The following is a 15362-nucleotide window of genomic DNA, read 5'->3' on the forward strand; positions in this document are numbered from 1 at the left end:
GTGTTCTGCCTGCTGGGCCAGGCTGGGGAGCATGCCTGCAGTGTATGAGAAACCACACCTAACTGAGATCCAACATGGCATTATCTCACAAATCAGTGACTCAGGGGCTTTAGTTGCTCTGTGCCTCTCTAGAGAGGGTTCTCTGTCTAAGGAGGACAGTTGGCCTGCTCACACGTATTAGCTCTGGAACTGTGCAGACCACGGAAGCACTACTGCTCCTTCAAGGGCAGCGTTGAGCACTGCTCTCCAGTACAGCACGCTGCTGACAGCATCAAAGGAAGATGCTGTTGTGGCTCTTCTGTTGTCATAACAAATCCCCTGCAACTCAGCAGAGGAATTTTGGAATATTCACTGCTTCCTTCTCACCTATCTATCTCTGAGTCTTTGGAACACTCTGCAGCACTCGTGGATGAAAGAGGCAGCACAAATATAAACAGTTTTCCTCCACATAAAGTCCTTGAATTAATGCTGCCAGTCCTTCTACAAATGCATTTCTGTAAATGGGGGAGGGACTGAAAATCAAGACCTAGCCATAAGCTTCTTGTAATCAATTTCTTCCTAGATGATACATCAAGAGTGAAGCTTTCCAATGTGGACGATGACCCTTGCTCAGACTACATTAATGCAAGCTACATACCAGTAAGTGACTCAAGGATAGTATTTTACAGTCCTACATCCAGTGGTAATTTGTCCTTCCTCCAAAACTGAATATAAAGTTGGATGCTTTAGGCTCCCCTCCTCCTTCATTTATTCACTTGCGCTAAAAGTCTGAGAACTCATTTTGTGGGTGTGCTGAAAGGCTGTGTCTGGCTGCCATTAAGTTAACTGTGAGTGATTTACCCAGCACTTAAGGACACTTTCTTGGATTGCTATAGTTATGTAAGATAGAAGGTCTAATTGGCCAAGGACGCACTTTTCAAGGTCACTGATTTTATACGGTGTCCACAACAACTGTAGCTATCACTGCAGGTGGCATCCTGATTGTGGAGCTGTAGCTCATCCTGACAGCATTGGCACCTTGCAGGATAGTGAAACTGGCTGAGATTAAAATAATGCCCTTTGCCAAAGAATTGTGATTGATAATAGCAGTGACTTTAGCAATCCAGATTTCAGGCCAAAATTCATCTAATGTATTAAAAACAGTAAATAAAACAAAAACCTCTAGTAGGTCCAAAATTGCTTGAGACCGTGCGGAGCACAATAGAATGAGAAAAAACTATGGCTGCCACGAAAGTATTTAGATCCAGTGCTGCAGTCTCTTCCTTCTTTCCATTCCAACCAGCCTTCTGCTTACAGGACCAAGGCAAAAATTTAGCTCTCAAAACTAGTGTCCCAGCAAGGGCATTGGTGCTGCAGAGCCCCAGCTGCAACCCCATGGCTCACGCAGTTGCTAGAAGATCTTTTTTCTGCTTTTCTGGAATTTAATGATGCTTTCCTTACTTGCAGGGCAATAATTTCCGCAGGGAATACATAGCGACTCAGGGCCCTTTGCCTGGCACCAAAGATGAGTTCTGGAAGATGGCATGGGAGCAAAATGTTCACAATATTGTCATGGTAACCCAGTGTGTTGAGAAGGGCCGGGTAAGCAGTGACTCTTCTTTGCAATTAATGACTGTTTTAACATCCATTAAAAGTTTATGCTAATTATTTGCATCACATTAGTGCCAAAGGCCCCAGTCAAGAGGACAGACAGTGAGAGATAAGAGGTATAATCTAAAGACTGGAGTCAGATTAAGGCTTTGAAGTGAGCATGCAGTGACCATCCCAAGATCTTGTAGCATGTTAAGGCTAGGGTTAGGAACAAAGCTCAGTGCTTCTGGTCTCTAATCCAGGACTCTGCTTGCTGGTACTGATATAATCTCCAGAAGTGTGCAAAAGGACAACCAGCAGCAAAAAACGCCTCTTTAACTCCTATCAGCTACTACTTTAAATACAAGCTCTAGAGAGAGAATGTTGTCTCTATATTGGAGAGACATGGATTTGATGGATGGGCGACTTGGTGGCGAAGGAATTGGCTGGATGGTTGCACTGAAAGGGTTGCGGTCAGTGGCTCCAAGTCCAGTTGGAGAGCAGTGACGAGCAGTGTTCTTCAGGAGTTGGTATTGGGCCCAGTGTTGTTTCACATCTTTGTTGGTGACACGGACAGTGGGATCGAGTGCACCCTCAGCAGATTTGGCCGTGACACCAAGCTTTGTGTTGTGGTCAACACGCAGGAGGGAAGGGATGCCATCCAGTGAGACCTTGACAGGCTTGAGAGGTGGGCCTATGTGATCCTCGTGAAGTGCAGCATGGCCAAGTGCAAGGTTCTGCACCTGGGTTGGGGCAATCCCAAGCACAAATACAGGCTGGGCAATGAGTGGATTGAAAGCAGCCCTGCAGAGAAGGGCTTGAAGGTGTTGGTTGATGAGAAGTAAAACATGACCCAGCAGTGTGCATTTGCAGCTCAGAAAGCCAGCTGTATCCTGGGCTGTTACACCAAAATAAATGTGACCAGCAGGTCAAGGGAGGTGATTCTCCCTTCTGCTTCTCTCTCATGAGACCCTGTCTGGAGTACCATGTTCAGCTCTGGGGCCCCCAACAGAAGAAGGGCATGGACCTGTTGAAGCAAGTTCAGAGGAGGACCACAAAGATAATCAGAGGTCTGGAGCACCTCCACTATGAAGACAGATGAGAGAGTTGGGGTTTTTCAGCCTGGAGAAGACAAGGCTTTGCCAACACCTTTTGGCAGCCTTCCAGTACCTGAAGGGGACCTATAGCAGAGCTGGAGAGAGACATTTTACAAGGGCATGTAGTGATAGGACAAGACATAATATCTTTGAGCTGAAAAAGGGTAGATTTATATTAGATGCAATGAAGAAGTTCTTCACTGTGAGGGTCGTGAGGCACTGGAACAGGTTATGCAGGAAGGTTATGGAAGCCCCCTCCCTGGAAGTGTTCAAGATCAGGTTGGATGGGGCTTTGAACAACCTAATCTCGTGGGAGGTGTCCCTGCCCAGGGCAAAGGGGTTGGAACAAGATGATTTTTAAGGTCACTTCCAACCCAAACCATTCTATGCTTCTATGATCATTAAATACATAGAATTCTCTCTGATGCATAAGTTTTGATGTATTAAGCAAAAAGACCACTCATGCACTTAATAGTCTTACTGAGGGCAAGTGTAGGTCAGCTATTTAGCTGTTGCGGCAATCCACCTCCTCAAGTATGACCACGTCCTGCACCCTTTGTGAAAAGATTAAACGAAGTTGAAGTAGTGATAATCTAGTGGCACATTTGGGGATATTTCCTTTCATTTTACCATCTTTTCTTGAGGAGATAGAGAAAGCAGATGCAGGACAGGCAGCCCCCAGTGATCTTCTGCATCTTGCTAGCTCTGAGTGGGACCCCACTATCCTGTCTCAGCAAGAGGTGGGGAAGCAGGCACTGGAGGCCTAATTCTCATCCAGGCAGAGCTCTGAGATGGTGCAGAAAATGCTGTGGCATCCAGGAGAGGGCATCAGTGAGATGCTTCCCATTCCCCCATCACAAACATCTATGATGGCAACTACCACTTCCCAGCCCCATCCTACCCTGTTCCCATTTTAGGCTCTGTTGAGCTGACACAGCAGAGGGTGGCATCTCTCTCTGAATTCAGCTGCTGCCTTTCTTCATTGATCCTCAGGCATAGGGGATCTGAAGTCTGCTTCTGCCAGTGCTGGATGGAGCCACTGTTTGCAGCTGTTACTGGCACTAAATCTATCTTTTTCTGTGTCCCTGCAGGTGAAGTGTGATCACTACTGGCCCCTTGACCAGGATTCCTTGTACTATGGAGACCTGATTGTTGAGATGCTGTCTGAATCAGTGCTCCCAGAATGGACAATACGAGAGTTTAAAATTTGCAGTGTATGTTTGCGTTGCATTTTTTAAATTTATTTATTTAATTGGCTTGAAAACACCTGCAGGGCTATATTAGGAAAGTTTCTTCTGCTGTAGCACATGCCTAGCTCATTTCAGGTGGCAGCTGTAGCACTTGCTCTGAAGGTGCATGTTGTGCGTGTCCCCTACTTTTTTGTCTGTTCTGATGGCCAGCACTTCTGTACCCTGACAGGAAGAGCAGCTTGACTCAACAAGACTCATTCGTCACTTCCACTACACTGTCTGGCCAGACCATGGTGTGCCAGAGACCACCCAGTCCCTGATCCAGTTTGTCAGAACTGTAAGGGATTATATCAACAGGACCCCAGACACAGGACCAACTATTGTGCACTGCAGGTATGTGCAGTAGGAAAAGGTTGATGGCACAGAGCCTTTGTGCATATCCTTGGGAAGATCCCAAGCGTTCATCCCAATTAGGCTGTGGACAGCACAGAACCTGAGAGAGAGCTGATGGTCTTAAGTCTCCAGATACATCAGAGCAGCTTTCCCAAGGAGCAGGCATTTGCTCACAACCTCGTCCTGGAGATGCCCTGAAAATGATTCTCAGGGAACCACTGTGTCTTTGTGGGACCAGCAGAGAACACTAAAGGTGTCAGCAGCTGCCACTGCTCATAAGCTTTTGACTTCTTAAGTTGCCTGTGTGCTGCTGTTGCATCTCAACTTCTGAACCACAAAGGTTGTTCTGAAAAGGTAAGATACACCCAGGGGTGAATCTGATTATGTGTGGGTGTTAAGACTAGATGGCAAATCTGTCCTTTCCCCATTCTGACTGAAATTCCCTCCCATTACTGCCTTTCATGCTTTTCTGCTGCTGTGACATCTGTGGCAGCTGTAGGGCTGCAGTTTTTTCTCTGCTCTGTGATTCACCCCTACATACATATACAAAAAAGTCAAAACTGTGATCCACTGACCAGCTTTAGCAGAGTATAGGGTTACAGAGTGAGAGGGCAGTGTGACGCTGTGTGTATCTTATGATAAAGCCTCATGCTCACTGGTACTATCTGAATGTTGTATCTGGCCCCTCTGGCTGTGATTTGGGCTGAGGCATGTATCTTGTCACCTATGTCTGCCTGTACATCGTGTGCTGCAACATGTCAGATGTCTACTGTATCACTGGCAGGTCAACTTCCCTCTTCCCAGCCTCCTGTCTCCAAACCCCACCTCGCAGCTGCTGGGGACTCTGGGATACTTTGCCTAACTCTGCCCTACCACAAGGCCCAAGCCAGCTGATCTTTTTGAGGCAAGCCTACTTGATTTTTAGAATCAAGCCTCTGGAAAGAAGAGCTTTAAAAGTTACAGTCAGGTCCAGTCTTTCAGTATATCTCAATGACTGAGTTAATCCAAAGCCGAAAGCACTATGGGCAGTAGCGAGGATGCCTCTACCGTTGCTATCCTTTCCTCCTTCCTAAACAAATTCCACTAGAAAGTGTCTGAACATTTGAACAATGAGCTTCTCACCCTGAAGATCTGAACTTTGCAGAAGTATCACTTGAAGATAGTGAATACTTTGATTCCATCTTCTTTTAAAACATTTGGATTGTTTTCTTTTCCAGTGCTGGTGTTGGCAGGACTGGCACATTCATTGCACTGGACCGAATTCTGCAGCAGCTGGATTCAAAGGACACTGTCGACATTTATGCAGCAGTACATGATCTAAGGCTTCACCGGGTTCACATGGTTCAGACAGAGGTAAATTTTGGATAACCCACAATGCAGCAACACCAGCTGCAGTATATAATAATCAGTCTCTCATCTTAATGGCTCTCTAAGCACTTCACGCTAACTCCACTGTGAAATGCTAGTTAGATCTGTTTTAGCTCTCTGAGAATTTCTAATTCAGGATTGTTTCCATTGGCTTTCAAGCAGCAGGTCCAAACCACAGCAAGTGGTAGCTGTGCTTCCTATAGATTTCTCTTGTTGGCACTGGCCCACAATCACCCCAGAAGTGTTGTGCAGCAGACACTTAACAGCACGCTGTTGTGTTAGTGCAGCAGCCAGTAAATGAACTTGGAGTGGAGATAGATCCTTCAGGGATGCATTTGGAAGACAAGCCTAAACCAGACAGACAGGTCGACATAATAGGGAAACAGAATGGAGGGCAGAGAGAATTAGATGTACGTAATTTTGAAACTCTAAGCACTGTGACCTTGTGGCTTTGCAGTTCATTTTTTATTGAGCTGCTCTGTCATTTTCATTAATGGTATTGGAAAGTCGATCAACATTCTCCTAGCATAGTATGCAAAAGCAAGTACATTTATTCTTGAAGTGCAGAAAAAGTTCATGTTTGGATTTCTTTCTGTGCTTTTAAAACTGCAGAAAAACCATATTACAGTAATAGCAGCTAAGCACTTAGGAGCTGATTTAATAAAGGTGAATTTTGGAGGCAGTCTTTACATTTTCCCTGTGAGCTGTTAATAAAGGAATCAGAACAAGTTTGATGGGCTGCCTGTAGCTTGTTACTAATGGATCTCTGTTGCAATTTGGAAATGAAAATATCAGTGACTGCACTTCCTGATAGATGTAAAAGTCACACATGGGCATAAAGACTCAACTGGGAATGCAAAAGAGAGACTTCCTGGAACTATCTTAATCACAGAATACCTCCCGTTGAAGGGGAGACAGATTCTAAGCTTGATCTGGGCATCCTCAGAGGCAGATCCATCTCATCATTCCCGTCAGCCACAGTCAGCAAAGTCAGGCAGATGCCTGGGACAGAGCCAAACAAAATATCTACAGCAGTTGTGAGGAGCACCCCACCTTCCCACCGTCAGCGCTACGTGCACTTCAGCTCTAAACCAGCAGCGTCTGACCCAGATCCCTGTTTAACCAGTCCCACCCCTGGAAGAATTCATAATCAGCATCCCAGAGACAGGTTGACAGAAAGCTTTCACAGCTCACACATACTCACCCCACTTGAGCTGTAAGATGCTCGCAGACTGAGCATGTAGCTGTGTCAGTGCACAGTCACTGGGCTGCTGTGTTCCCAGCAAGTCTTATTAATCTGACACTTGTACCTGTGTACGGTTTCTGGTTTGGAACTACCTTTTATCGAGGTAGCTTGGAGCACAAGCAATACAATCTCTCATCCTACTGCAAGCAAACAAAGCGAATTCATCCTGGAGTTTTATGATGGTTCGAAGTCTGCAATGAGCAGTGAATTACAAAGTAATTCTTATGTGTCTTTTAAGAAAAAGTAAAGGAGGTGGGGAGAGGGAGAAGAAAAGATCTGCTCCACAAATTCCTGTCTGATGTTTGTGAAGACTCTAGTTCCTGGTATTTATCCACAATCTGTTTGGGGATTGAGATACAACCTAGGTCTCCGTCTGCTGATGTGGTGCAAGCCAAATCCCACTGGGGAGCACAGCCTGGCAGATCAGGCTGTTTGCAATGAAATGCTCCAACTGAAGGTCACAGCACCATCCTGCTTGACATTCTGCAGTCACAGTAAAATAGCAGCAACCAAACTGCTTCAGCATTGCTTCAGACATAGTGAAAGCTGTTTCAGACAAGAGACTGCATCTGGAGATGTGCAGGGGAGTAACAGAAAACTGAGTCCATCAGCCCAAAAGGCAATGGGCTCAGCACAGGACCTATAACACAGGCAAAAAAGCTCTCCAGCGTCTCGGTCCCAAATGATCTCTGCCAAAGGAGATCTCTGTGCTTTGGACATCTCTGCTCCAGAGAGACAGGAGCTGTGTGTGTGCAACAGCAGGCACCCTTACTTTCCCACAGCCAGAGCACTGAGAAAAATGCACAGCGCAATAGTGAAATTTCTTGTGAAAAATAAATAATGATGCAGAGGAAGAAAATGCATATGCTTCTTGGGGAAATTATGGTTTTGAGATAAAGTAATATTTAAAAGATAGATCTTGTTATATAAAGATGCTTGGCCTAATTTTGGAGTACCATGCTGTGCAAACAAAAAACTATAATGACCCGTGTCATAAACCACAAAGAGTAGTTTGATAAGTAATCAATCAAAGATAGTTTGATAAGTAATCAATAACATGCTGATGCCCCTTACTTTGCTTGTGAGTGTCATTTTAGCTCCCTTTTATGAAAGGCACGCCTCAGAAAAGATGGTCTGCGATTCACTGCAGTCAGAAGCAATCTCATAACTTATATTGGATCATAAAATACTGCTTTTCACAGAAAATTTGGGTTCATACAACTTCTGTGAAATATATATTATGATTAAATTCTATGGAAAATATTTCTTTTCAGAACTAAAAGTCAGGAAATTGTTTCTCTCTTCAGTATACTTCCCTGTACATACTAATTCTGTTACACATACTTTGTACAAAAACATTCAGAAATAGTAGCTATCTAACACAGCATCATGTCAAATTATGTCTTACAGTTGATAGAGTTTTCACTTGGCATGATCTGTCAAAGCATATTGTGTTCATTTATGTTTTCCTCGTAGCATTTCTAAAAACAGGTGATCACAAAAGTTTACTGTATTACTAGTGTGAAAAGGAGATTAATTCTAGAAGTATATTTTCATTTTGACACCACTTGATTTTGTTTGAGGAAGTTAATGTGTAATGATTTTTCACAGTACAGAGAATTAAATTACAAAATTGCCAAGAATGACTTGAAAAAATAATTATTTTGCAGTGTCAATATGTGTATCTACACCAATGTGTGAGAGATGTGTTAAGAGCCAGAAAACTTCGCAGTGAACAAGAAAATCCCTTGTTTCCAATATATGAAAATGTGAATCCAGAGTATCACAGAGGTAAGTGCAAGTTTATCAACTTGTAAAATGTTTCGAAATGTGATAGCTCGTTGTAATTGAGACAATGTAACTGGGAAAAAACTGTGCTGTCCTTTGCCATCATTATTTGTTCTCTTCCCTGGACCTTCATTTGTTCACTCTGCTCTTGCAATCACATCTTTTATTTTCTCCATTAGTAATCATTATAACACCAAGGTTGTGGGTTCGATCCCCATTTGGTCCCCATGTGTTGCCTGATCTAGTTGAGAGGCGTCGGTGCCCATGACGGGAAGGTTGGATTAAATGATCTCTAAGGTCCCTTCCAGCCTAGGCCATTCTATGATTATGAGATCTCTTCCTGCTCCTACCTTACCTTCATGCTCTCCCTGTCTCACACTTCGTGAATTCCATGCTCTTAGGGTAACTCTTCCCTATCACAGGCTGCCCAAGGAGATTGTGGACTCTCCTTCTCTGGAGACATTCAAAACCTGCCTGGACACGTTCCTGTGTGACCTACTCCAGGTGATCCTGCTCTGGCAGGGAGGTTGGACTAGATGATCTTTGAGGTCCCTTCCAACCCCTGACATTCTGTGATTCTGTGATCACAACAGTGGCTTCCTCCTTTACCTCACCAGTGGATACACCGTCTATTTTTAAGGACACTGGGGCCACTGGCTTGGCTCTCTGGGCTCTTCTGTCATTCATGGAATTAAATTTCTGTCCTGAATCACCCTCATTTGCTGGTGTGACCATATAGGTGGCCTCAGGAGACTTCCCATCTGCCTTGACTGGATAATGTGTGTGTCCAAGGCTGTGCTCTTTCTTTCTCCCCCAACTCTCCACTCTTGTAGGCTCTTTTTTCCTAGCCCATACCAGTCCCTTCGTGACAAGAATTGCAGGAATAGCAAACCTGGCAGTAGTACTGCCCTTCACCCCCTGTTCTCATGGCCAGAGGACCAGCCTGGAGAAGCTGCAAGCAGAGGTAGCCAATGTGTCCTGATAGATCTCATTCCTAAGGGCTGTATAAGTTTTCAGAGTCAGACAGCAGGATCTTGGTAGCTCCTCAAATTTGAGTATTAGGAATTGAGATTGTGCGCTGAGAGATCAAAATCGTTTTCTTAATCTAGTCTATGGAAATCAGTTGTCATGAACGGGTAGAGCAGCCTTGGAGGAGGCGGCCAAGGACTGAAATAACCAGAGCCCCACAAGTTGGGAGCGCTAGCAAAAGCAGAGGTGGGATCTGCTTTTATCTGTCACATCAGTCACTAGCCCGTGCTGCTGCCACACAACCACCTTTCAGAGCACTGTAGAAAGCTGGCAGAGCTGAGTGTGAAGCCACCTGGGTTGTCTTATTTTTTTCTAATCTTGATTTTCCTTGTTTTCAGATGCTGTGTATTCAAGGCACTAAGAATGTTACAGACATCTGCTTTTTGTGACCACATTTGTTGACTAGGGGTTTTGTGTGGGTTTTTTAATGTATGTATTTCATGCACTAGAAAGGTGCCAGACCTTTCTGTTGAGACTGTGTATAATTTATTGGTCTGGTGGTTTTTTTTAAAGATATATAATTTAAGTGTAACAGATATTAATGTATATAATTGTATTTTGGCATTATGTAAATATGTATTTTTTCTATATTGTTTATGTTAATATTAAGCTTCAGATAATACTATTTTTTTCTTATCACAGTTTTTATGAACTGTTCTACCTAAACTATTTTAAATTGTATGGCTAACAGGACTGCCGTATTTAGGGCAAGTATTGGCATGTAACACACAGGAAAAATTCTATAAGGAGAACCTCATGTTTTTTAACTAGTTTAGTACATGTGAGATGAAATAAGCTACTATTAAGCAAGAGAACAGCAGTCCTGTATCGGAATCACAGTGCTACTCTACACTTTAAATTTACTGCTTTTGATCTGACAAAAATGGGTGTAACCCATAACAATGATGTACCTTTTACAGAACTCATTCACAGCTGAACGAAACAGGGTCCACCTCGCTAGAAGCAACTGTTTCAGTCTAATGTGACATAGTAGAAAAATATCAAACAACACATGCTGCCGTGATGTTTTAGCAGACCTTTCCCCACGCACATGGTCTGAGGGGAGATAGGTCACATTCTGATTTCTTTACACTGGTTTAAGAGAGCAAAATCAGACCACAGCCTGTGTGTGCGCATTTTCACGTGTGTGTAATTATAATTATAATAAGAAAGTTGTTCAAAGAAACACCTCAGACATTCATGTTAGCAGACCTCTAAGCATGTGAAGTCTGGCAGTTTCCATAGCTCATTAAAAACAGTCCTGTGCCATGACAGCTGGGAAGAATAGATTATAAACCTACTGAAATAAAGACATACAAAGGTATATATATCCCACGGTTTACACAACTGGCTTTGGCCTTAAGCTGCTTGTGACATATCTGCCTTGGCCCACGTGTTGGTCTCCTTCGACTGCCGCATGCTTTCACAAAGGGAGAGCATGGCCCAAGCATGTCCACAGAGAAAGACTCCTCCACACAGATGTTGCCTGCTGTCACCACCACGAGCGCACTTGGAATAGAAAAAGGCTCGTCAGTAAAGCAGGGGATGTCTCCTGGCGGGGCTGGGCTAATCACCCCGTGACTCAAAGCATTTAGTGATTAGCAAGAAGCAGAATGGAGGAACGCTCACCAGGTAACCTGCCCAGCCCAGGGGATTTGGCACATCCTCCCCTCTGCAAAGAGGCTTCTCTTTCAAAGGACTGAATGCTCTGTTCAGCTATTCTTGGTCTTTATAACACACTCTTCAAACAAGTAGAGAAAAGGCAGTAAATGGTTCTTCTCCATCACAAAAAAAAAAAGGAGGGGGTTGATAGTTCTCCTTCCATATATCTACCTATACTTTACCTAGAGAAAACTTAGCCTGCTGCTGAAGACAAGTGCCTAAATTCCACTTTTATTTTGGAGAGAGATAAATATTTCTAATGGCCTCCTGAGAACCAGCCAATACACCTAAGTGCCTTAAATGAGGAACTGCTGTGACCCTGGGCCGAGACTACTGTGGTTTCTCCATGACATTGGAGCCGCACTCTCCTTGTGGTGGGAACACTTGCCTGACAATGGCTGAAGAAGTATGCTAGGTAGCTCTGACATAGTTTTCTTAAATAGTTCCAAAGTAGAACCGGTAGGAATGTGCACATCCATGTCACTCTGAATTTCTTAGAGAGAAGGAAACAGCCTGATAGTCACTCTTCCTTCCTACTCCAGCTGCAGTCTCATCCGTTCTTGACCTTCTTGATCTTTTAGGTGTCTCTGTGTGAATATACTGTCCATTCCTCTTGTACATCCTCTTTGGCTCCACACAGACCTCAAGATTCACCACTGCTAGTGGGATCTGAAAAAGGAAAGCATGGAAGCCATTTTTACAGAGAGAAATCTAAGCAAAACCACAAATGTGCAAACGTTCTGCAGGCCCCTTTTTTCTCTTTCCTTTGCTAGATAGACTGTAGGTTAGCAAGCAAGGACAAACAAGGATGGCAGCTTTAGATCGATCATTGACCCTGCTAATAGCAGCTGAACTTGGGGCATCATGAAAATTGTCGTTGTGTTACGTGTGCTGCATTCAGTCCTTTCTTTTCGCCTCCAGAGCTGAGGAACGCAGATTGCCATGTTAGTTACCAGCAGCACAATTACACTGGGAGAACGTACTGAGTGTACCCTATAAATTATCTCACACTATGTATCACTCTGTCATTTTGTATGCTGAGAGAAATGGAACTAGCTTGGTAATACATGATCAGAGGGCAGATGTCTGGTTATATACTGCATATGTATGTTGCTCATCATTTTCAGAAAGACACTCATCATTCTGCTCTGATTTTTAATATTGTTTCTCAGCTCCCTCCTCAGCACCTACAGAGTTCACAAATGTGCCTCCAAAATGGTGATGTCGTAGCAGACAGCTGTTTTCATCTTTTCTCTTAGCTAATAATGGACCCAGTTCATAAGCCTCTTCCTCCTCATCACTTAATAACATGACAGATGACCTTAAACACTCTGGCACAATGCTCTTGAGCAGCTTTACATCTCTGCCTAGCTAGGTCACGCGTGAGATGATTGTACACACACATTACTGCTCTGGTTCTGCTTTCTAGCCAACGCAGCTCGTATAAAACCAGCATAAATCCAGTGAGAATGAGTAAAAAGTATCTATGCAGCATTTTGTTAATATAAGACATCTACTTAACAGTATGATTAATTATATTTACTGTGCCTCTAAGCTGAATAACAAGACTGATGGGAAATGGTTAATGTAACAAGAGTGGACTTGAAGGAGCCTGTGTACTGAACAAAGACAGCTCTTACAGAAAAAGACATCCTCCGCTGAAGAGGATGTTTCTTTTCTGAATGTCTACGAATGACAGTCAGAATTCTCTTCTTTATGTTTCCCAATAATAATGTTATAAAGCAAGGCTAGTGCTGTCGCTGATCCATAAGCTAAGATTTGCACACTTGGAGCCCAGTCCTGTGAATCTCTGCATTGTTCACAAAGCTGCCTGAGTACTTTCATGAAAATTAACTGGAATGCTTGCCTGAAGAACACCATTTCACTTCTGAAGCACTTGCAGGGCTGGGCTTTTAGGTTAATTCCAATTTTTGTATTGAAAGTTATTTAATAATGAAAAAATTGTAATAAATGTTTTTTTAATCTGTGCAATACAATTACAAGATCCACTACCGATTGTAGAAAAACCAAAAAAAAAAGGGAAAAAAATATTTTGCATAGCTGGAGTTGATAAATGATATTTTTTGTTACTAATGGAACACAAAAGTGGGTGAGAGAAATAGGCATACTGTGAAGATGTCATAAAAGTGCAACTTTATACATTTTTCTCTGCTGCTATAGTTATTTATACAGCTTATATACGTGCCTAAAATTGCCAGAAATATTATTTTATGCCATGATATACTATGAATTTCCTTTCGGTTGTAGAACAGAGAAAAGAAAAAGTGTGAGCTCTAAGTTTATATTATCTATTGTATATGGTTATTTAGGCTTTGACTTCGAAAGCAGAAAGTTAAATATGAGACAGACAGGAGTACCTGAGCCCTTAGCTGTGCTCCTCAGCCTGGAAGTTAATGAAAGTTAACTCCTGACCTGTAGGTAGCACTGCTGTGGCCAAAGCTAACGGATCTGTTTTCAGGGACATCACAGGTCAACAGCTAGTTCAGGCTGGGATTTGGGTTTTAAGACTGGCAGGAAATACTGGAGACTAGGGACTAGCTAAATTTAGCAAATGTTGTAGAATTTGGGCACAAACAGGGTCAGTGATGTTGGCAGATTGATATGCGTGATGATTTGGTTGTTTCTTGGTTTATTTGAAAACTAAAGAAATTCTGAAAGCAACTTCAAGTAGCTAAATATCTATTGCTCTACAGCAGAGCAGTATGTTATAGTGAAAAATCCCACAATTTGGAAATGTGGCTAGCCATAAATTCTTTGCCAGTGCCTAGAGTAAAGTGTTTGAAAAACATCTTCAGCACATATTCCATTCTCATAGGCTATATACTTATATCTGTGTTCCTAACAAACACTGGGTGAACGCAGAATCGTGCTACTATTGTCAATTTAATTTATGCATTCGTTAAGTATATTTTTATATTTTTAGCTACGGTCAACAAATCAAATATATTTGAGTGTATTTTACACATTTTTATAAATAGTTCATGAATAAAACATTCATTTAAAAAAAAAATCACATCCTCATCTTCTGTTTGACTGCCTTTGCTTTATGGATTTTGTTGTCTTGCTGCGTAGAGAAAAGGTCATAAGTGAGTTTGATTTCAAGTGAGATGGTCTTCAGAGAACATTAAATTCATCAGAAGCCTCGGCCTGTTGGGGAAAAGGGGGCTCCGCTGTTGCCCGCTGGCCGGATTAGTGCCCATGCGGAAAGATACTGCTATTCCCTTCACCTCCCCGGTTCTCCACCCTCCTCCTTTAATAAACCAAATACTGTCTGGATTATGCAATGGGTATTTGAAACAACAGCATGCCTTGAACTTGAGCGCCTGTTATTTTAGAGGCATTTTGCTGGGGAGTTATACCAATTAACACTGCACTGGAGCTCCGTCACTGCCTACCACCCGAGGATCTGAACCGTGCTTTTTAACAAACATATTTCTTCCCCTCCCGCTCTTCACAATGCTGAAAAACCATTAGCATTCTTGTGGGTTCAGGGTGCTTGGCAGTAGCGTGCCTGTTGCCAGCACTCTGTGTCTCAGTTATTCCTTATTTGTCATCAGAAGCGTTTAGGGCAAGTTAATTCTATTTATTTAAAAGGAAGAATGATTTATTAGCTTCTATTTTGTACTGCAAGCTATTTGCTGAGGGGATGTGCTGAGGAGGCTGAGGGAGTTGGTAGATTTTCTTTTTCTGATGTAAAAGCTTACCTCTGAGCTTTATTCTGTCCTGAAGCCAACGTAGATACAGAAGAGCAGTAATAAACTAATGTACAGTTGAGATCTCCACACAGGAGAAACGTGGCCAGCACTGTGCGCAAGAAGAAACACAGATGTTTTTGCAAGATACAACAAGGCAACTGAAACACAGAGGGTATCTTCTAGCTTGGCAAGAACACAGTTGCTGGTTCCTGTTAAAATATTGCCAGAATCAAGTTTTTAACTTCGGTCCTGATTTTTACCTGGGCTTCACACCTGTAAGGTGGCTGTTTTATTTGGTAAGTCA

At 43.0% G+C, this 15362-nt stretch overlaps 1 protein-coding gene across 1 annotated transcript in view; it reads left to right on the forward strand.

The window, feature by feature from the left end:
- PTPRB (protein tyrosine phosphatase, receptor type, B) overlaps positions 1 to 10212 on the forward strand; it is a 39888-nt gene extending 29676 nt beyond the window's left edge. Inside the window, exons 24-30 of the mRNA XM_009872007.1 lie at positions 563 to 639; positions 1447 to 1581; positions 3758 to 3880; positions 4086 to 4249; positions 5467 to 5602; positions 8534 to 8654; positions 10019 to 10212. Of these exons, the coding sequence (XP_009870309.1) occupies positions 563 to 639; positions 1447 to 1581; positions 3758 to 3880; positions 4086 to 4249; positions 5467 to 5602; positions 8534 to 8654; positions 10019 to 10041 (779 nt within the window). The 3' untranslated portion in view covers positions 10042 to 10212. The remainder of the gene's footprint in view (positions 1 to 562; positions 640 to 1446; positions 1582 to 3757; positions 3881 to 4085; positions 4250 to 5466; positions 5603 to 8533; positions 8655 to 10018) is intronic.
- The last annotated feature ends 5150 nt before the right edge of the window (positions 10213 to 15362 follow it).

The sequence above is a fragment of the Apaloderma vittatum genome, unplaced genomic scaffold (genome assembly GCF_000703405.1).
Source record: "Apaloderma vittatum isolate BGI_N311 unplaced genomic scaffold, ASM70340v1 scaffold996, whole genome shotgun sequence".
Classification (NCBI taxonomy): Eukaryota; Metazoa; Chordata; class Aves; order Trogoniformes; family Trogonidae; genus Apaloderma; species Apaloderma vittatum.